Source organism: Loxodonta africana, chromosome X (genome assembly GCF_030014295.1).
Source record: "Loxodonta africana isolate mLoxAfr1 chromosome X, mLoxAfr1.hap2, whole genome shotgun sequence".
Lineage (NCBI taxonomy): Eukaryota > Metazoa > Chordata > Mammalia > Proboscidea > Elephantidae > Loxodonta > Loxodonta africana.
Window position 1 is genome coordinate 7861817 of NC_087369.1, and position 21435 is coordinate 7883251.

The 21435-nt window shown below is 45.2% G+C and overlaps 1 protein-coding gene across 2 annotated transcripts in view; it reads right to left on the minus strand.

Annotated features, from left to right (window-relative positions):
* Window positions 1-21435, minus strand: part of LOC100661574 (pseudouridine-5'-phosphatase) — a 90584-nt gene that overhangs the window by 22859 nt on the left and 46290 nt on the right. The window contains exons 3-4 of one of the 2 annotated variants that reach the window (XM_023539678.2): window positions 7943-8172; window positions 1646-2703 (exon numbers count right to left, since the gene is read on the minus strand). In XM_023539678.2, the coding sequence (XP_023395446.2) occupies window positions 2659-2703; window positions 7943-8172 (275 nt within the window). In that variant the 3' untranslated portion in view covers window positions 1646-2658. Of the gene's footprint in view, window positions 1-1645; window positions 2704-7942; window positions 8173-21435 lie in introns of those variants that run through there. The other variant, XM_010600190.3, reaches the window with a different exon arrangement.

Consider the following 21435-nt stretch of genomic DNA (forward strand, 5'->3'; position numbering starts at 1 on the left):
ATCACACGTTGCACAACAAAATCTGAGAAATGAGAGACATTTTACAGTCCATGGTGGAGTTTCTGGCTGGTGCAAACAATTAACACACTCACTGTTAACCGAAAGGTTGGAGGTTTGAGTCCACCCAAAGGCAACTCGAAAGAGAAGCCTGGCGATCTACTTCTGAAAGACCACAGCCATTGAAAACCCTACAGAGCACAGCCCTGCCCTGATACACATAGGGTCTCCAGGAGTTGGAATCACTTTGATGGGAAATGGTTTTTACATTCTGTGGCTCTGGATGGAGCCATGGTGGCAAAGTGGTTAAGAGCTCGGTGGCTAACCAAAAGGTCTGCAGTTACTAGCCACTCCTTGGAAACCCTATGGGGCAGTACTACCCTGTGCTGCCGTAAGTCTGAATAGAATTGAGGGCAACGGTTTGGTTTTTTGGGTTTATGGCTCTGGATGGTGACATTTCCATTTGAGATCACAACCAGAAACAGTAGCTCCTTATATTATTTTTCAGATAAGGATATATTCAGACCTGCAGCATGGAGCTGGGAGAGAGGAAAGCAAGGGGAAACAACATTCAGCCCCTTGCTCCCATTCAGCATTCAATCAAGTGAAAGAAAGCGCTTCAGTCCGTGACTTTCTGAGGTCCTGAGACGGCCGTTGTTTGCCATGGGCGTTCCATGAGCCATTCTGGAAGGCTGGGCCACTGTCTGTAGAGAGACCTGGGTTCCGGGGACAGCACACGGAGGATGCTGTGAAGCCTCTTGAGTCACAGGCCCCCAAGAGTCCCCAGGCTGGCTCCAGACAATATCTGATGCCTTTATCTACAGTCATTTAGGTCAAACAGCAGTAGTCCGCATGATGCCCAGAGAAAGTCTTCTTTCTACAGAAATCCTATGTCCTTAGCCCTTGGTCAGAATCACTAGGTAAAGGAGCAGGGGAAGTCAAGAGAATTAGGATCAAAATGTATCCATTCAGCGAGCAATTTAATGTTTGGAGGATTTGGAGAAAACCAGTAGTACCTCAGAAGCACTGGTGTCACAGTGGTTAAGAGCTCAGCTGCTAACCAAAAGGTCAGCAGTTCAAATCCAGCAGCCACTCTTTAGAAACCCTATGTATGGAGCAGTTCTACTCTGTCCTATAGGGTCGCTATGAGTCAGAATCGACTCAATGGCACCAGGTTTTTGCTTTTGGGTTTTAGTAGTCCCTCAGGAATTCCTGGGTGGAGCAAATGGTTAAGGACTCAAGTACTGGCCAACAGGTTGGCAGTACAAACACACCCGCGGTGCACTGGAAGGCAGGCCTGGCAATCTGCTTCCAAAAGATCACAGCCTTGAAAACCTTACAGACCACAGCTCTACTCTGCACGCACAGGGTCGCCACGATTCACAACCAACTCAAGGGCACCTAACAAGAACAAAGCACTCCTTCCTCCATTTTTTTTTTTTTAAACAACATAAAGAGGCTGTTTTGCCATTTCAGATTTATTAGGAAAAAAAATGACACGCATGATCTTGTTTGTTTTAGAGGACGTCTTGCTGCAGAACCAGATACTGGAAGGAGCAGTGTTCTCTAGTGACCCTGCAACAAGGGCACCTTTCATCTTCCAAGGGCATCTTAGACAAGCATCCCCTCCCTCCCTCTCCCCCCACCCCAAAATAGCCTGCATCTTATCAAAGCATGCCTTGTGCCAGAGCCACCATTCCTACTGGACATTTGCTTCCAGGGCACATCAACGCAGGCTCCTAAACCTCTGGCCTGCGTCCCATCCAGGAGGCTGGGCCTTTCGCCCTGTCTGTTTTTGCTAAAACTAACCCCTGCGTAGCGGACCAGAGGGAAGCTCTCTTCTGCCCCCACACAGAGCCAGCAGGGCTTCCTGGGCCTCGGCGCACAGACTGCAACTCCAATGCACATCGTTGAGGGTGTGTGTCACATGTGAATGGAGAGCCTTACTAGGGTCTGCAGAGGGGCCCTGGTGGCACAACAGTTAAGGGATTGGCTAATGGAAGGTTGGTGGTTCAAGCCCACCCAGTGCTCTAAGGGAGAAAGACCTGGCGATCTGCTCCTGTAAAAATTACAGCCTAGGAAACTCCATGGAGCAGTTCTAGTCTGTCACATGGGGTCTCCATGAGTTGGAATCGACTCCATGGCACCCAACGACAACAACCAAGGCCTGCTACCCCATCATCAAAGGCATTTATACAAACACATTCCCGAAGACTCCCTAGAAAATTCTATGCACGTGAGAACAACCATTCACCTTTCTCTTGCTTATTTCTGTTCTCTACGCCAGCAGATTTCAGTGTGGTCTGTGGACCCTCGAGGGCCCCTAAGATACTTATAGGAGATACACAAGGTCAAATCTACACTCACAACTAAACTCAGGCATTATCTGCCATTTACCCTGAGTTGACATTTGCACTGATGGTGCAAAGGCAACGGCAGGAAAAGCAGCCGGTGCCTAACCGTGCACCGGGACAAGTGACACCAAACCTTACCAGGTGTCTTCCAGTTGACTCCGACTCATGACGCCCCCATGAATCAGATGAGGACTGTGCTCCACAGTTTTCAATGGCTGGTTTTTTGGAAGTAGATAGCCAGGCCTTTCTTCCAAGGTGCCTCTGGATGGACTGGAATCCCCAACCTCTCAGTTAAGAGCTGAGCATGTTAACCATTTGTCCCACCCAGGGGCTCCTTTATTTGCTCAGCGGCCTGAAAGTGAACAGGAAAGACAAATGTGTACATTTCAGTCTGACAGCGACTGCCAATGCGCCCTCTGACTTATGCTCCAGCCAATGGCATTGAGAGAGTCCCGGCAAACACACCAAATATGCAAATTTTAATCTTTGTCTTTATAGAGCTAATGGGTGGGAAAATAAGTCTTTGTACTCTGCATTTTCTTATTTGCGAGATACAGTACCTTTTCATATGGTTATTGGCGCTTTGTGAGTTACATATTCATGTTCTTGGGCCCCTTTTCTGATCTCTCCCTTTTTAATTTACAAAATCTCTTTGGATATTAGAAAAAGTAGTCCTTTGATCTGTGGTGGAGATTTTTTTCTCACTTTATGTAAATAAGTCTTTTGAGTCCGATTATTAATATTAGTTATATGGAAGTGTTTAGTGTTCCTCTAGTCCAATTTATAAATATATTCTTTTAATCTTTCGAGCTCTATATAATGCTAATAAATGCTGCCCTTACTTCACTTTGATATATTCGGCCATGATAAATACAAGCGATGCTTTGTCAATTTCAGTGTCGACGTATTGCCCATTTTGTTAACTTTATGCAAAGTATCCAATGCTTTTTGATGTTATTGTACCTGAATTTTTTACAATTCCTTTTTCCTACTATTTGTTGCTAGCATACTAAATTGCATTATACATTATATACACACACTGTACATGGTATATTGAAACGCAACTGATTTTTGAACACTGACCTGGTGCAGTGGTGATGTGTTATATGCTTAGTTGCTAACCAAAGGATGGAACCCATCGGCCACTCCTCTGGAGAAAGAAATGGCAGTTCACTTTTGTAAAGATCACAGCCTTCGAAAACCTATGGGGCAGTTCTACCCTGTCTGATAGCGTTGCGATGAGTTGGAATCGACTCGACGGGAACAGGTTTGGTTTATCATATCCTGCAATCCTGCTAAATGCACTTATTATACATTCTTTTGTGTTTGGCTTCTTTTGCTCAATAGTCTGCTTATGCGATTCATCTGTGTTGGCATATATAGCTGTTACAGTTTGCTCATTTTTTCACAGTGTTCTCTGCCGAAACTCTCAATCTTGCGTCTCATCTGTTGAGCCTAAAAAAAAAAAAACCCAACCCAGTGCCGTCAAGTCGATTCCGACTCATGGCAACCCTAGAGGACAGAGTAGAACTGCCCCGTACAGTTTCCAAGGAGCGCCTGGGGGATTCGAACTGCCGACCCTTTGGTTAGCAGCTGTAGCACTTAACCACAACGCCAACAGGGTTTCTCTGTGGAGCCTAACTGCTTTAAAGTCTGAGTCTGGTAACTCTGGCCTTCTCTGGGATCCAGTTCTGTTGTTCCTTTGTTGAACATGTTGCCCTCTCTCTCCTGAAAATTCAAACTTAACTGCTGTTGAGTCAGTTCCGACTCCTGGCGACACCACGTGTTACCGGGTAGAACTGCTCCGCTGAGTTTTCCCGGCTGGGATCTTTGGGGAAGCAGATCACCAGCCAGGACCTTCTTCTGTGGTGCTGCTGAGTGGGTCCGCACTGCGAATCTCTCGGCTAGCAGTCAAGTGCAAATCATTTGTGTCACTTAGGGGCTGTCTTCTCTCTTATATGGGCCGGGCGCCATTCTATTTCCTTCCTGTCAATTCTTACTTCTAGGTACGGCCCTTTGGTGTCTCAGCTCAAGGCCTGTGGGCTTGGCAGGGCCACCCCCGTGCTCCTCTTTGGCAGGCCCTAAACTCCGATTTGTATTCTTTTAGCCTCCCCCTGCCATCAGGTTGATTCTGACTCATAGTGGCCGTGTAGGCCAGAGCACAGCTGCCCCATCGGGTTTCTAAGGTGTAATCTTCATGGAAGCAGCCTGCCACATCTTTCTCCCAAGGAGCCGCTGGTGAGTTTGAACTGCTGACCTTTCGTTTAGCAGACGAGCACTTAACTTACCCCCAAATGTTTGCCAGCCACTTCGTCTGGAAAAAGCAGACTCCGGGGGAAAAGGGCCAAAAATGCGGACTTCCCTCATTTGGTTTTCCTTCTCTGGGAGCCTGCTCCTGCACCCAGTCCCTGCCTGTTAAGTAATCGGATCCCTTCAAAGATGTTTTCAATCTAGTGCCCAATGTTTTCATTGTTCTTAGAGGCAGAGTTAGTTCGGATGGCCTAGATAACCACCACAGCTCCCTAAGTCATTTTACCCTTTAACATGTGAACCCGTTGGAATTCATTTCAGCGTCAGAAGGGAGTTGGAGACCCAGGGTGTATACCCCCCTCCACTGGCGAGGCACAGATCTGGAGACTATTCACTGGAGGTGCCCACCTTTTCCTCAGCTATCTGGAATCCCCCTCTTGTCAGGGCATATGTCTCTAAGCATAATGGGGGGCCGAACCCATTGCTTATTCTCACTGTTCTGGCTTGGCTGTGTGCAAGGCAAACAGCCTGCACTCAGTATCATGTATGGACTTCTTGGTGAGCGACGAAAGAAAGGTACATCATGTCCAGGTTTCACTGAAGATTAGTCCAAATCACACACTTTAAAAATCAGTGCTACTAACTAAAGCCGATGCTATGAAACACGAGGCAGTGAAGAGCAGTAGTATTTATGTGTCAGATATTCTATGAATGATACCATCCCCCTCCTGTTACAGCAATGAAGAAACTCCCCGAATCTGTGAATCATCTATCCCCTACATGAAACTGGATGTCAAATACTTAGCAGAGTACTTAGCGCAAAGTCAATAAATATGAACCATGATGCCTAGTTAGAAGCCAAAATAAATTTTAAAAGTTGACACAACTCTAATTGCTACATGTAGGACCGACTAATCTGATGAAGTAGTTTCTAGGTGTCTGTCTGGATTCTACTTTTACTGGCTGGTTCTTTGAAACCTCAAGTTACCAAACGCCAGAAAAGGCTTCCTAAGTAAACTGCCCTTAGCAAAACAAACATGGCACAGTTAAATACCAGGAGTACACACAGAGGAGGCAGCATTTTTACCTGGTCAGGTCACCAACTTTGGTCTGTGTTTTAAGGAAGCTCGGGAACTATTAAGGTGACTAGGTGGAGGTCTAACTAAGGGTCCTGGTGGTACAGTGGTTAAAGCACTCGACTGCAAACTGAAAAGTCAACAGTTTGAACTCACCAGCTGCTCTGCAGGAGAAAGATACGGCGTTGTGCTTTCGTAAAGATTTACGGCCTTGGAAACCCTATGGGGTCGCTGTATCAGTGGAAGTAGAGGTCAAAGAATAAAAAAACAGCGTACGTTGGAGGATGCAATAAAGCGTAAATGTTCTTTAGTTTACAACGTTTAGGGACTTTTTAAAATGTATAGGAAGTACTATAACAGTATCCGAAACCCTGGTGGCGTAGAGGTTAAGAGCTATGGCTGCCAACCAAAAGGCCAGCAGATCAATTCCACCAGGTGCTCCTTGGAAACCGTGTCGCGCAGTTCCACTCTGTTCTATAGGGTCGCTGAGTCAGAACTGATTCAATGGCAATGGGGTTTTTTGGTTTTATGACAGCATCGGCGGGGTCCTGGTGACATGCTGGTTAAGAGTTCAGCTGCTTACCTAAAGGTCAGCAGTGCGAATCCACCAGCTGCCCCTTGGAAGCCCTGTAAGGCCCTATCAGTTGGAATCAACCCAACAACAACAGGTTTTGTAACAGCATCAGTATAAATATTCACCTGTCAAATTCTTTTGTGGGTAACTATTCCCAGAGACATAAGCTTTTTTTCACAATAAATATCAATCTTTCACTTGAGAAGAAAAAGGTGCCGATTAGATGAAGCCTTGTTGGCATTTTCCCTCATTATACAACAATCCTACCTCTAAAAGACAAAGAGAACCACAAAACGAGCAAGTAACACACTTGAAATAGACTTTAAGACTGATTTTATAGGTTTTTCATTGTAAACCTACTAACTGATGCTTGGCCAAGGGGTTACCCATCCATTTTTTTCTTGACTTAAAGTGTTGCCGAGTCAATTCCAACTCATGGCGCCCCCGCGTGTGTCAGAGTAGAACGTGCTCCATAGGGTTTTCAAGGCTGTGATCTTTCACAAGATCGCCAGGTCTTTCTTCCGAGGTGCCTCTGGGTGGACTCAAACCTCCAACCTTTTGGTTATTAGCTGAGTGCTTCACTGTTTGCACCACCCAGAGACTAGAACATAGCACTAATAAGAATTTCCTCCAGAGAATGTGCTAAGAAGGAATTCAAAACATAACCATGGCACACAACGACAAGCAGTTATGAAGGAAAAGAGATTTGCCGCTTTCTCTTGTATTTAATGAAGTTATTTCTTCACTGCTCTCGAGACAGCATGCAAAGGGCTCCATGCCCCTTTCTCCTACACGTCTCCCCACAGACCCCGAGGCTCAGCAACAGTACCCGTCGACATGGTATGGATCAGTGTGTACGCAAGGAACATGTGACTGAAAGTCTACTTCTTAAAAGTAATAAGGAAGCTGTAGGCCCAAATCACTGAAACTCTTCCTTCTCTCTCTGCAAAGTGGTGGATTAGGCACTGCTACGGACTGAATTGCATCCCCCCAAAGTGTCTGTTGTAAATCCAAACCCCTACACCTGTGGTTATAATCCTGTTTGGAAACGGGTTTTCATTGTTATGTTAATGTGGCGATACAAGTGTAGGGTGTGGCTTAAATCAATCCCTCTTGAGACATAAACAGAGCAGATTAAGCAAGCAAGCAAGCAGGCAGGCAAGCAAGCACAGACTGGGGAAGACAGACGCCAGGCCACATGAAGACCTCCAAGGAACCAAGAAACAGAAGGTGCAAAAGACAAGGACCTTCCCCAACAGCCAACAGAGACAGAGAGAGCCGTCACCTTCAATTCAGACTTCTGGCCTCCAAAACGGTGAGAAAGCAAATTTCCATTTGTGAAAGCCGCCCACTTGTGGTATTTCTGTTACAGCAGCACTAGACAACTAAGATACGTGGTGTTCTACAACACACATTCCTTTTTTAGATATGTTTGTGAGTTCCAGAAGGTTCCAGTTGAGACTCACCGACCTGCTCACTAGGCAGGTATACTCCTACAGACAAATCAGTGTCATCTTTTGGCACAACTCTCAACGAGGGGATCTTACTCCCCCACCTCCCGGCTCTAAGGGGCATCTCACAGGAGCCCTCGAGCCGTGCAAACAAAGAGTTCAGCTATCTACCTAATGCCACGTGGCTACGATTCCGAAGCACAGCCCAAGGTTGCCCTTTTCCATCAATACACAACTGACCTTGTTGGCAGGTGGAGCGGGCGAAAACCTCTTTGCGCATACCAGGAAGATGTCTGGGCTTGGCTTGCCGCTCCGCACTTCCGGGTCGTCCCCCAGCACGACGTGATGGAACAGGCTGAAGAACTGCTTGTGTCGGCTCGTCTTCTCTTCAAAGGACGCCACCCCCGAGCTGGTGGCAACGGCACAGGGGATGTTGTGTTTCCGCAGGTGCTGGATCAGTTTCTCAACACCTAGGGAAGAGGAGGAGGAGGAAGAGGCTTGGGTGAGGTGGGTGAGCACCTGGCGGCAAGGCCTTCTCAGGAACGGGGGTGTAACTGTGTGACGCAGCAGTCTTTTGCTAAGTCTTCCAAGGAGTCAGTTGATCTAAGGCAACTGTCTTAAGAGGGGTTATCAGCTTTGAAACATCCCTACACCAAAAGAAAAAAAATTTACAAAGCAATTCAGGGTTTAACGGTAACACTTCCCAAAGGAACAGAAGGTGGCTTTACTGGAAGGAAAGGCTGCCTTCTTGGCGGACTCTCTTGTTGACACGTGGAAAACAAGAAGCGAGGGGCACAGGGAGGGGGCCTCTACCTGGGAGCAGGCCACTGTGCTTGGGGAAGGCGGTGGTCCCACATCAGCACGGAAGGCTATCCAATCACTCCTCGGACGGCTCAGGAGAGGGAATCATGAAATGGCCCCACCAGAGGCTGGGCAGGAAAGCTGGAGGGACAGCTGAACACCACTTAACGAGGGATAAGAAAATATAATAAACCTTGCTTGACAGTGCTGAACAGCAACAGGAACAACCACCATGCACCATGTGAGAAGAACATTCCCACATTCTTATTAACTGTGAGGACTGACGACAGCAAACACACAGGTTAGTGTGGTTATTCGTCGAGCCGATTAAGAAGGCTGGTATCTGAAAAGTGCCAGCAATAACAGGCACACTTTCCACCTTTAACTTAGATTGAGTAGGACGCCAAACCGAACCAGTTGCACTGAAGTCGATTCTGAATCGTGGCGACCCTATGTGTCAGAAACAGTGCTTCATCAGGTTTTCAATGGCTGAGTTTTTTTTGAAGTAGATTGCCAGGCCTTTCTCTTGAAGCACCTCCAGGTAGACTTGAAAAGGAGCCCTGGTGGTACAGTGGTTAAGCACTTGGCTGCTAATCGAAAGGTTGGCAGTTCAGACCCACCAGCTACTCTGCAGGACAAAGATGTGGCAGTCTGCTTCCATAAAGATACACAGCCTTAGAAACGCTATGGGGCAGTTCTACTCTGTCCTATATAGGGTCATCATGAGTTGGAATTAACCCGACGGCAACGGGTTTCTGGGTGGACTCAATCCTCCAAGTTTTCCATTAGCAGCGGAGGTACTGGTCCACCACTCAGGGACTCTGATTAGTAAAACAGTAACATCTAAATCCACATAAATTGCTGTGGTGGTATTTTATATAATGATCATTCTTGTTTTAAAAATTAAATGACATAATGTCCCTACTTTGTCAAGAACAAAAAAAAAAATCGACACAGTCATTTTCTCAATACCTAAAACCATTTGGCAAGGCAACAGATACTGTTTGAGTGCTTGACAACTTAGAGAAATAACCCCAACAGAGCCTGAAAGCAAGGCGTGGTCAGATCTTAACTCTGTACGGGGAAAAAGTCAACCCTCTTTGGAGAATGAAGCGTGATCTAGCTAGCACTCCACGGTGTAAAATTCACAATGTCTGACATCCAATCAAAAATGATCAGGCCTGCAAACAGGCAGACAAAAACAACCCATAACCGGAAGAAAACACATTCAGTAGAAATGGACAAGAAGTGACAGAGATGGCGGGATCGGCAGATAATTATCTTATGCCAGGTTTATAAATATTATATATGCCCAAAATAGCAAAATGAAATAAAACAACAAAAAGCAAGACCCACCTATATGTAATCTAGTTTAAACAGGTAACAAACAAAAGGGTGAGAAACTACAGACTATGCAACCACTATTCACAAGAGCTGGAGTAGCTGTATCAATAACAGATAACTAGACTTTAGAACAATGAATGACTACCATTAGGATAAACAGGGCTATTTTATGTGACAAATAAGTCGATTCATCTATAAGACATAGTAATCCTAAATGTGTACACATCAAAATACATAAAGCAAAAACCAATAGAACTGAACAGAGAAATAGACAAACTTAGATGGAGATTTCACAACTCCGCTTTCAGTAACTGACAGAGCAAGTAGACAGAAAATAAGACTACAGACAACGTCACAGACGCTGTTGACAACAAGACAGCTATTAGAACTAATGAGTGAATTCAGCAAGGTGGCAGGGAACAAGACTAACACACAAAAATCAGTCGGATTTCTATATGCCAGCATCGAGCCGGTGGAAAAGAAAATTAAGGAAACCTTACTATTTCAAATAGCAACTAAAAGCATAACGTACCCAGGAGTAAATTTAACCAGGAAGGTGAAAGGCTTGCGCTCAGAAAACTATAAAACATTACTAAAAGAAATTAAAGAAGACCAAACAAATTGGAGCCCTGGTGGTGAAGTGGTTAAGAGCTCAGCTGCTAACCAAAAGGGTTGCAGTTCAGATCCACCAGCTGCTCCCTGGAAACCCTATGGGGCAGTTCTACTCTGTCCTACAGGGTTGCTATGAGTCAGAATCGACAGTTTTTTTTTTTTTTTAAACAAACAGAAGGACATTCCATGTTTATGTACTATAAGGCTTAATATAGTTAAGATGTCGATACTACCCAAAGCAATCTATAAATTCAATATAATCCCCATCAAAATTCCAATAGTCTTATTTACAGAAATAGAAAAGCCAACATTCAAACATTTCTATGGAAAGGCAAGGAACCCCAAAATGCTAAGGCAGTCTTAAAGAAGAATAAAATAGAAGGACTCACACTTCCTGATTTCAAAACATATGATAAAGTCACACTAATTAAAACAGCCTGGTACTGGTATAATAACAGACATATTGACCAGTGGAATAGAATTGAGAGTTCCGAAATAAATCCATACATCTATGGTCAACTGATTTTTGACAAGGATGCTGTCTTAGTTATCTCGTGCTGTTATAACAGAAATTCCACAAGTGGGTGGTTCTCCCTACCAGTACTTTATTTTCTCATAGTTTAGGAGGCTAAAGTCCAAATTTAGGGGAATAGTTCTAGATAAAACCTTCTCTCTCTGTAGGCTCTGGGGGAAGGTCCTTGTCTATTTCAGCTTCTGCTCCTTGGCTCCTCGGTGGTCTTCATGTGGCTTAGCATCCATCTTCCCCCATCTTTGCTTGCTTACTGTTTATTTCATCTCTTTTAGATCTCAAAAGACACTGGCTAAAGACACACCCTACACTAATGCTGCCTTATTAATGTAACAGACAACCCATTCCCAAATGGGGTGATAACTACAGGTGTAAGATTCACAACACACATTTGGAGAGAACACAATTCAATCCATACAGACGCTAAGTCCATTCAGTGGGCGAGGAGCAGACTCTTCAGAAAATGGTGCTAGGAAAATGGGATTTCCACATGCAGAAGGAGGAATCAGGATACATACCTCACACCACGCACAACACCAGTTCCAAACGTATCAAGGACCTAAATGTGAAAACTAAAACCACAACAGAATGGAACACTGCCCAGTCCTACACCATCTTCACAAACACTGGTTCGCTCCAGCCCACTGTTGCGGCCGCTGTGTACCTGGAGTGTCTTCCAACCTAGGGAGCTCATTTTCCAGTACTGTATTGGTCAGTGTTCTATTGTGATCCATAGGATTTTCACTGGCTGATCTTCAGAAGTAGATGGCCAGGCCTTTCTTCCTAGTCTTAGTCTGGAAGCTCCACTGAAACCTGCCCACCATGGGTGACCCTGCTGGTATTTGAAATACCGGTGGCGTAGCTTCCAGCATCACAGCAACACGGTATCGCAGCGCAGTATGGCAATCTGACAGAAGGATGGCGGTATGATATATTAAAGTTGTTTAATTCTTATTCCATGATAGGATCCCATTTTGCAGACAGTCCTAATGTCTTGTATTAGCTTTAGGCTGGTGCTGAGAACACTGAGCTTCTTCGTATATTAGTACTGAGGGTCTTCTGAGTACAGACAAGCAATTTGACAAAAGAACAGACTGCACGTGGAATGGCTAGAAAAGGACAGAAGCCCTCTGTGGAAACCAGTGATGTCTGAGAAAGCCACATCCTCCCAGGAGAATGGGGACTTCTGTGCGACCAACACACACCAAGGAAACCGTGGTGACATAGTAGTTGAGAGCTACAGTTGCTAAGCAAAAAGGTCGGCAGTTTGAATCTACCAGGTGCTCCTTGGAAACCCTATGGGGCCGTTCTACTCTGTTCTACAGGGTCGCAATGGGTCAGAATCGACTCGATGGCAATGGGTTTGGTTTTTTGGTTTTATGTGACCCACTGACCTGCCAAACTATTCCATTACTGTTTAAAATTTACTGGAGTCATTTCGGAAACCCTGGTGATGTAGTGGTTAAGTGCTACGGCTGTTAACCAAAGGGTCGGCAGTTCGAATCCGCCAGGGACTCCTTGGAAACTCTATTGGGCAGTTCTACTCTGTCCTATAGGGTCGCGATGAGTTGGAATCGACTTGCCAGCACTGGATTTTTTTATTTTGGAGTCCATTTCATGGGCTCCATGTACTTCCTCCCTCCCTTTTGCCTTCGAGTCAACCCCGACTCATTGTGACCCCACACATTACCAAGTAAGGCTGTTCTCCACGGGTTTCCTAAGCTGCAACTGTACGGGAAGGAGCCCTGGTGCCGCAGCGTGTAAGCACTTGCCGGTGAAACAAAAAGCCCACAGTTCAGACCCGCCCGCTGTTTTGAGAAGACTGCGGCCCAGGAAACCCTGTGGGGCAGTTCAGCTCTGTCCTGCAGGGGCACGTTGAGTCAGAGTTGACTCGATGGCTGTGGGTTTGGTTTGGTTTTTGGTTTTTAATCTTTACAGAAGCAAATCATGAGGCCCTTTTTCTCACATCACTGGGTGGGTCCAAATGGCCAACCTTTAGGTTAGCAGCAGATCGCAAACCATTTGTTCCACCCAGAGACCCAGGTGCCTAGACCGAACCTGTTTAAGTTTTTCTCTTTTTTAATCATTCCACACTTCCGTCTTCCCACACCCCAGCAGTCTGTCTCCATGTTGCACCGGATTGTCCAGGACAGAGTGCTTATTCACTTATAGTCACCCGCCTCAGCGAGGCCGTAAGTCCAGAGACAGAGACCAGAGACCAGCCGCCACGTTCTTCCAAAAATATGAGCCTGTTGAAAGCATAGCACTGTCACAGCACGCGGTTCACTTCTGTGAGCACAGCAACAATTGGGAAGGCGGCACAGGGCCAGGCGATGTTTCCTTCGGTTGTGCGTGGGGTCACGACGAGTCAGAGCCAACCCAATGACATCTGTCTGCCTATCTACCTACCTGTCTAGCTACCTTTCATCAATCTATCTACCTATCATCTATCTATCTACTTATCATCTGTCTGTTTCCCTGTCTATCTATGTATCTGCCTGCCTGTCTACAGGTCTGTCTACCTGTCTATCCACCTACCTATCATCTGTCTGTTTCCCTGTCTATCTATGTATCTACCTGCCTGTCTACAGGTCTATCTACCTGTCTATCCACCTACCTATCATCTATCTATGTATCATCTGTCTATCCGTATGTCTATCTTTGTATCTATCTATCATCTATCCATCTGCCTGTCTACCTATCATCAATCTACCTGTCTATTTTATCTATCTACCTACCTACCTATCCATATATCACCACAATAATGAGGTTTACTGGAGCATATTTGCTGCCTAAATAAACAATTGCAAACGTTGATATTTTAAATAAAATGCACATGTTTATGCTGTACAGAGAATACTAACAGATTCAAGAAAAGCCTCCCCCTGTGAACTGAAATAGCTTAGTGCTATGTTTAATGACCTTCCCTTTCATCATTCGATATATTCCACAAATATTTACTGAGAGCTCCAAATAGATCAGCTGCATATGAAAGGGGTGGGTGTAGTCTCCCGCTGCAAAAGACAAAACCTGAGAAATCCCAAATATTCTGGTCTACTGCAAGAACCACCTTGGCGCTCCCGACAGGCTCACATAAACCACAACTTGCTACGTCATCAACTGATACAACAAAAATGAAAAAAGCTCATGTTCAAATGACTGACCTGAATCAACTGACATTCTATTGTATGTGCTACACACATGTACCCAAGAAATGTCAAGGTACCAGTCCCTGCTGCTACCACTACCCTCCAGTCGTAAGAAGGGAGGGAAAGGAGAACGGGGGAAAAGGTAGCGTGCCTAACCCCCCAAGCTTTTCCCAGGAATAAAGCAAACCATCCACTGAACGAACTGTGGCAAGCATCTCCCCATGCAAAATCCTGAGACCACAAAAGTCAATCCTAGTCCCTGAACAGAAGGGTTATCAACAGACGCCCAAAAGATGGCACCAAAGCAGACTACAGGTTCTGTGAGGATTTACAGAGGCTCACAAAGATACAAAAGGAGCCCTGGTGATTGAACGGTTAAGTGCTTGGCTGCTAACTGAAAGGCTGGAGGCAAGGTTCACGGGATGGCTCCCCAGGAGAAAGATCGGGTGATCTGCTTCCGTAAAGGTTACAGCCTTGGAGACCCTGTGGGGCAGTCCTACCCTGTCCTATCAGGTCACTATGAGTTGGAATCAACTTGATGGCACACAACGACACTAAAAAAACCAGGTACAGAGTATTACTCTTACACGGCTCCGTCCATATTTTATTCACCAGCACGTGATCACGCTTAGATTTGGCAAGTATTACCAGGAACTGTGAAAATGGAAAATTCCCCTCCTGCTTTCCTGTGACACTTGTGCTCAGACTCAGGTTAGCAAGCCAGTGATAAGCAGACATTCTAACTGTGCAGCTGCTCCACAGGAGAAAGATGTGGCGACCTGCTCCCGCAAAGACTTCAGCCCAGGAACCCCCACGGGGCAGTTCTACTCCATCATGTGGGGTCGCTAGGAGTCAGGATGGAGTCAACAGTACACGACAACACTCTAAAGGTGAAGTACTCCATTCCACTCTGGGAGGAAGGGTCTGGAAAGATTTCCAGGAGGGGATGGTGAATGAGCTAGGAGTCAGCAGGCATGGGTGTGCCAAGCAGGCGAGGGTGGAGAACGTTTTTAAGGGACATCGACAAAGAAAAATGACAGGGAAACAGGAAACAGCATACAACTGGGGCATTCAGGAAACGCAGATTGAGCACAGGGCGGGGAGAAGGTGAGGCCACAGAAACCCAGGAGTCTGGGCAGGGTTTTCTGTTCTGCAGGGTGCAAACAGTTAAGTGCTGGACTACTTACTACCTGGCAGGTTGATGGCTCAAGCCCACCCAAAAGCCCTGCAGAAGACAGGCCTGGTGACCTGCTTCCGAAACGTCACAGCCTTGAAAATTCTGTGGAGCACCGTTCTACTCTGCACACATGGGGCCTTCATGAATCGAATCGATGCAATGGCAACCAGAAAGAGGCGGGAGGGGTAAGCTACTAAAATTTTCTTGGGCCTAAGGAATTAAATCCACAGAAACTCCCAATAGACAAAAGTACATATATAAAAATAAAGTCAATTTGATATACCTACATGCTTAAAATCTCATTAAAAGCCTTTTAAATGGGTTGTGCATACTACAGAGAAAACATAGTTTAGTAAGATTCATACAATCCATGGGGTGGCCAAGTTGGAAGTCTGACATTATCTTCTGCAACATGGGACATTCAGAAAACATTATTTTCAAGCCAGTTAATAGGAGAAAAGTTAATTGGAGACACGTCAGCAATTTCACCAGGACATTTGGTTTCAATACAGAAAGTTCTTTCATCCCCATAATACAAATAGTGGACACTTCGCTGGAAGTCCCCACCCTCTCCCACTTCACTTCCATCCCCAAGCCGAACTCTGCCATCTTGGACACAATTTGTTGTTCAACCTCCACGGGACACATGTCATTTGCAAATTCTGATTTCAATTTGGAAAATTCAGAACCTTCTATATTTATTTTAAAAAATAAGTGGCTTTTGTTCTTTCGGATGATGTAACAGACGAGATGGGGGTGCAAATGGTTGACCGACTCACTACTAACTGAAAGGGTGGAGGTTGGAGAATACCCACAGGAACCTGGGAAGAAAGGCCTGATGAGCTCCTTCTGAAAAATCTGCCAATGAAAACTCGATGGAGCACATTTCTACCCTGAGACCCATGGAGTCGGCTTGAGTTGGACTCGACTGAACGGCAACTGGCTTTTTACTGGCTTAACAGATGAGATGTCGTCAGAGAAACTTGGCCACGTTTTACTTCAACGTGTCAGAAAGAAATGGCATCAAAACTTCTAAAATGAAGTATGTGACCAATTAAAAAGACATGAGGACCATCAGGAGCTTCCTGTCCCTCGTGAGGGAAACAATGCCAACATTCTTTCTGGACATGATTCCGTGTCTGTTGTCGATGATGACAAAAGAAAGCAGAGCAGAAGACCAGGCATCTTAGTCATCTGGAGTGGCTGTAACAGAAATACCATAAGTGGACGGCTTTAACAAAGAGAAATTTATTCTCTCACAGTTGAGGAGGCTAGAAGTCCAAATTCAGGGTGCCGGCTTCAGGAGAAAACCTCTCTCTGTCAGTTCTGGGGGAAGGTCCTTGTCATCAATCCTCCTGTGGTCGAGAAACTTCTCCGTGCAGGGACCCCGGGTCCAAAGGATGCACTCTGCCTCTGGCTCTTCTTGCTGGGTGGTAACGAGGTCCCTCTCCTCTCTGCTCCCCTCTCTCTTTTATGTCTCAAAAGAGACTGACTCAAGATACAACCTAATAGTGTAGATTGAGTCCTGCCTCATTAATATAACTGCCTCTAATCCTGCCTCATTAACGTCATTGAGGTTAGGGTTTACCATAGATAGGACCATTACATCAGGTGACAAAACGGAAGAGAACGACGCAATACTGGGAATCGTGGCCTGGCCGTGCTGATACACATTTTGGGGGGATATAATTCAATCCATTAACGCCAGGCAGCAGTATCTTCTGATCAATGGCTGCCTGGTCTAATTGAGGTCTCCTAGGTTTCAGCAGAACCCAGAGAGACAGCAGGGCGGATTGGAAACCTAACAGGAGAAGCACGTTTATAATTTGGACTTGTATTTCCACCAGCTTTCTTAATATCTGGAGAGACTGACCTACTATTTCAAAACACCGACTTCCTGGGGAAAAGGTTTCATTCAGTGCCATTCCATTTGCTTGAAAGCTGCTTCCTTCATGTACTAATTTGTTTACTTTGACTTGCTTTTAAGGTACTGTTTCTAAGGATCTGTCACTACAAAACCAATGCACAAACAGCCTCTTATTAACAGCCAGAGGAAAAAAATAAATTAGGAAACGTTGGTCACACCTTGAATTTTCCTGGCTCTCTATGACAACTCTGAATATGATACAGCAACGTAAACTCACTCACCGAAATAAATACTAAGGCCGTTTCAAAACGGGATCTAAGATAGTTCAGTTGATTTATCAATGTCATCCTTGGTATTCTCAACACACGCATAGAGATCCAACTTCTCGATCTTTCAGTTCTCTAAACCTGATTTCTTACCCATGACACATGGAAGCGAGCGACCCTGACCGCCTCACAAAACCAGCATGAAACTGCAAATGAGATAAGGACACTCGAAAAGGCTTTGGTTTTCGGCTCTTACACAAATATCAAGTGTCACAGGGGAAAGAAAATTGATATGCTCCTAAATATGTCCTATCAAAAACACATTCCTTCTCTATTCAACAATTAGACGAAGAGGAATTCTACACCCTGTCCTGGTGGCCCCCCAACTAATCTGAAAGTTACTAAGCCAATTAGCAGACTCCTGGAGTAAAGAAGGAGCCAGGTGGCACACAATACTGACCACCCAGGCTCCTTATTTTACTCTAAACCAAAAAGAAAAAAAAAAACCTTTTGCCTTCAAGTCAATTCCAACTCATTGAGACCCTACAGGACAGAACAGAACTGCCCTATAGGGTTTTTAAGGCTGCAACCTTTAGGGGAGCAGACTGCCACATCTTTCTCCCCCGGAGCAGCTAGTGGGTTGGAACCGCTGACCTTTTGGTTAGCAGATGACCACTTAACCACTGCGTCACCAGGGCTCCACCCCAGCTGTTAGTGTCCTTTAACTGCACCAATCTCCAATGGATACAAGAAGCCTAATTAAAAATAACAGGTTCCGGAGGCGGGACCAAGATGGCGGACTAGGTGGACGCTACCGCGGATCCCTCTTGCAACAAAGACTCGGAAAAACATGTGAATCGATCACATACATAACAATCTACGAACTCTGAACAACAAACACAGACTTAGAGACGAAAACGAACAAATACCGGCAGACAGCGACCGTTTCCAGAACTAGGAGCCAGCGTACCAGGCAGGTGAACTTCGGAGCCCAATCTGGGACAGAGCCCAGGGGGGCAGACGGCACAGACAAGGGGCCCAGCCCTACCCCCCGAACCCATCCCAGGAGGGAGTCTAGCTGGTTGGCGCGGGCGGCGTAGCAGCGCAGCCGGAGGGAGAAGCACCCGGGAGGCAGTGACTATCGTGGAGCGGGGAGAGCAGCGTCCCAGCCGGGGAGCCGTCCCGCCAGGAGTTTGGCGGGAAGCGACGTGGCGCAAGCAGGGGGATCAGCTATATTTCCCTAAAGCGACCCCGGGGCGGGGCCCACACGTTCGTGCGGGGGACGCCCACCCAGTTTGCGAGTGTGGCGTGGCGCACCGGAGGGAGAAGTCCCCGGGAGGAAGTAACTGGTCCTGGAGCAGGGAGAGCAGCGTCCCAGCTGGGGAGCCGTCGGGCTGGGATTTTGCCGTAAGCAGGCGGGGTGTGAGCGCGGGGATCAGTTATATTCCCCTGAATTGACCCAGGGGGCGGGCACACCTCGTGGTGCAGGTGACGCCCACCCAGTTCACGCGAGCAGTGCAGCGCACCGGAGGGAGAAGTCCCTGGGAGGAAGTGACTAGTCTCGGAGCGGGGAAAGCAGCGTCCCAGCCGGGGAGCCATTCCGCAGAGATTTTGGCGGACGGGGGCAGAGCGTGAACGCGGGGATCAGCTCTATATTCTGTGGTGCTATACTCCTAGCTCTCTGATACCTCCCCCACCCTCCCAAGGCGGCTTCATTAACATCCGAATACCCTGAGCCAGAGGGAGAATTCAGATAGGGATCTGACTGCATTTTTTTATTGCTGATTACCTGGAAAATCTAGTTTCCCAGTGATGGCTCGGAGACAGCAGTCCATATCAAACCACATAAAGAAGCAGACCATGACAGCTTCTCCAAACCCCCAAACAAAAGAATCAAAACCTTTCCCAAATGAAGATACAATCCTGGAATTATCAGATACAGAATATAAAAAACTAATTTACAGAATGCTTAAAGATATCACAAATGAAATTAGGATAACTGCAGAAAAAGCCAAGGAACACACTGATAAAACTGTTGAAGAACTCAAAAAGATTATTCAAGAACATAGTGGAAAAATTAATAAGTTGCAAGAATCCATAGAGAGACAGCATGTAGAAATCCAAAAGATTAACAATAAAATTACAGAATTAGACAACGCAATAGAAAGTCAGAGGAGCAGACTCGAGCAATTACAATGCAGACTGGGACATCTGGAGGACCAGGGAATCAACACCAACATAGCTGAAAAAAAATCAGATAAAAGAATTAAAAAAAATGAAGAAACCCTAAGAATCATGTGGGACTCTATCAAGAAGGATAACTTGCGAGTGATTGGAGTCCCAGAACAGGGAGGGGGGACAGAAAACACAGAGAAAATAGTTGAAGAACTCCTGACAGAAAACTTCCCTGACATCATGAAAGACGAAAGGATATCTATCCAAGATGCTCATCGAACCCCATTTAAGACTGATCCAAAAAGAAAAACACCAAGACATATTATCATCAAACTTGCCAAAACCAAAGACAAACAGAAAATTTGAAAAGCAGCCAGGGAGAAAAGAAAGGTTTCCTTCAAGGGAGAATCAATAAGAATAAGTTCAAATTACTCAGCAGAAACCATGCAGGCAAGAAGGGAATGGGACGACGTATACAGAGCACTGAAGGAGAAAAACTGCCAACCAAGGATCATATATCCAACAAAACTCTCTCTGAAATATGAAGGAGAAATTAAGATATTTACAGATAAACACAAGTTTAGAGAATTTGCAAAAACTAAACCAAGACTGCAAGAAATGCTAAAGGAGACTGTTTGGCCTGATGACCAATAATATCAGGTACCAGCACAATACAAGGTCACAAAACAGAACGTCCTGGTATCAACGCAACTCAAATAGGGAAAGCACAAAAACAAACAAATTAAGATTAATTCTAAAAAATAAATAAATACACAAAATAATACACATAACTGGAAATCAAAAGATAAACGATCACAATAATCAAAAAGAGGGACTAAATATAGGAGGCATTGAACTCTCAGATGGAGAGTGATACAAGGCAATATAGAACGATACAAGTTAGGTTTTTACTTAGAAAAATAGGGGTAAATAATAAGGTAACCACAAAAAGGAATATCAACTCCATAACTCAAGAAAAAAGCCAAGAAAAACGTAACGACTCAACAAACATAAAGTTAACCATTATGAAAATGAGGATCTCACAAGCTGCTAAGAAAAACGTCTCAGCACAAAAAAGCATGTGGAAAAATGAAATGGCCAACAACACACATGAAAAGGCATCAAAATGACAGCACTAAAAACTTATTTATCTATAATTACGCTGAATGTAAATGGACTAAATGCACCAATAAAGAGACAGAGAGTCACGGACTGGATAAAGAAACACGATCCATCTATATGCTGCCTACAAGAGACACACCTTAGACTTAGAGACGCAAACAAACTAAAACTCAAAGGATGGAAAAAAATATATCAAGCAAATAATAAGCAAAAAAGAAGAGGAGGAGCAATATTAATTTCTGACAAAATAGACTTTAGACTTAAATCCACCACAAAGGATAAAGAAGGACACTATATAATGATAAAAGGGACAATTGATCAGGAAGACATAACCATATTAAATATTTATGCACCCAGTGACAGGGCTGCAAGATACATAAATCAAATTTTAACAGAATTGAAAAGTGAGATAGACACCTCCACATTTATAGTAGGAGACTTCAACACACCACTTTCGGAGAAGGACAGGACATCCAGTAAGAAGCTCAATAGAGACATGGAAGACCTACTTAAGACAATCAACCAACTTGACCTCATTGACTTATACAGAACTCTCCACCCAACTGCTGCAAAGTATACTTTCTTTTCTAGTGCGCATGGAACATTCTCTAGAATAGACCACATATTAGGTCATAAAACAAATCTTTGCAGAATCCAAAATATCGAAATATTACAAAGCATCTTCTCAGAC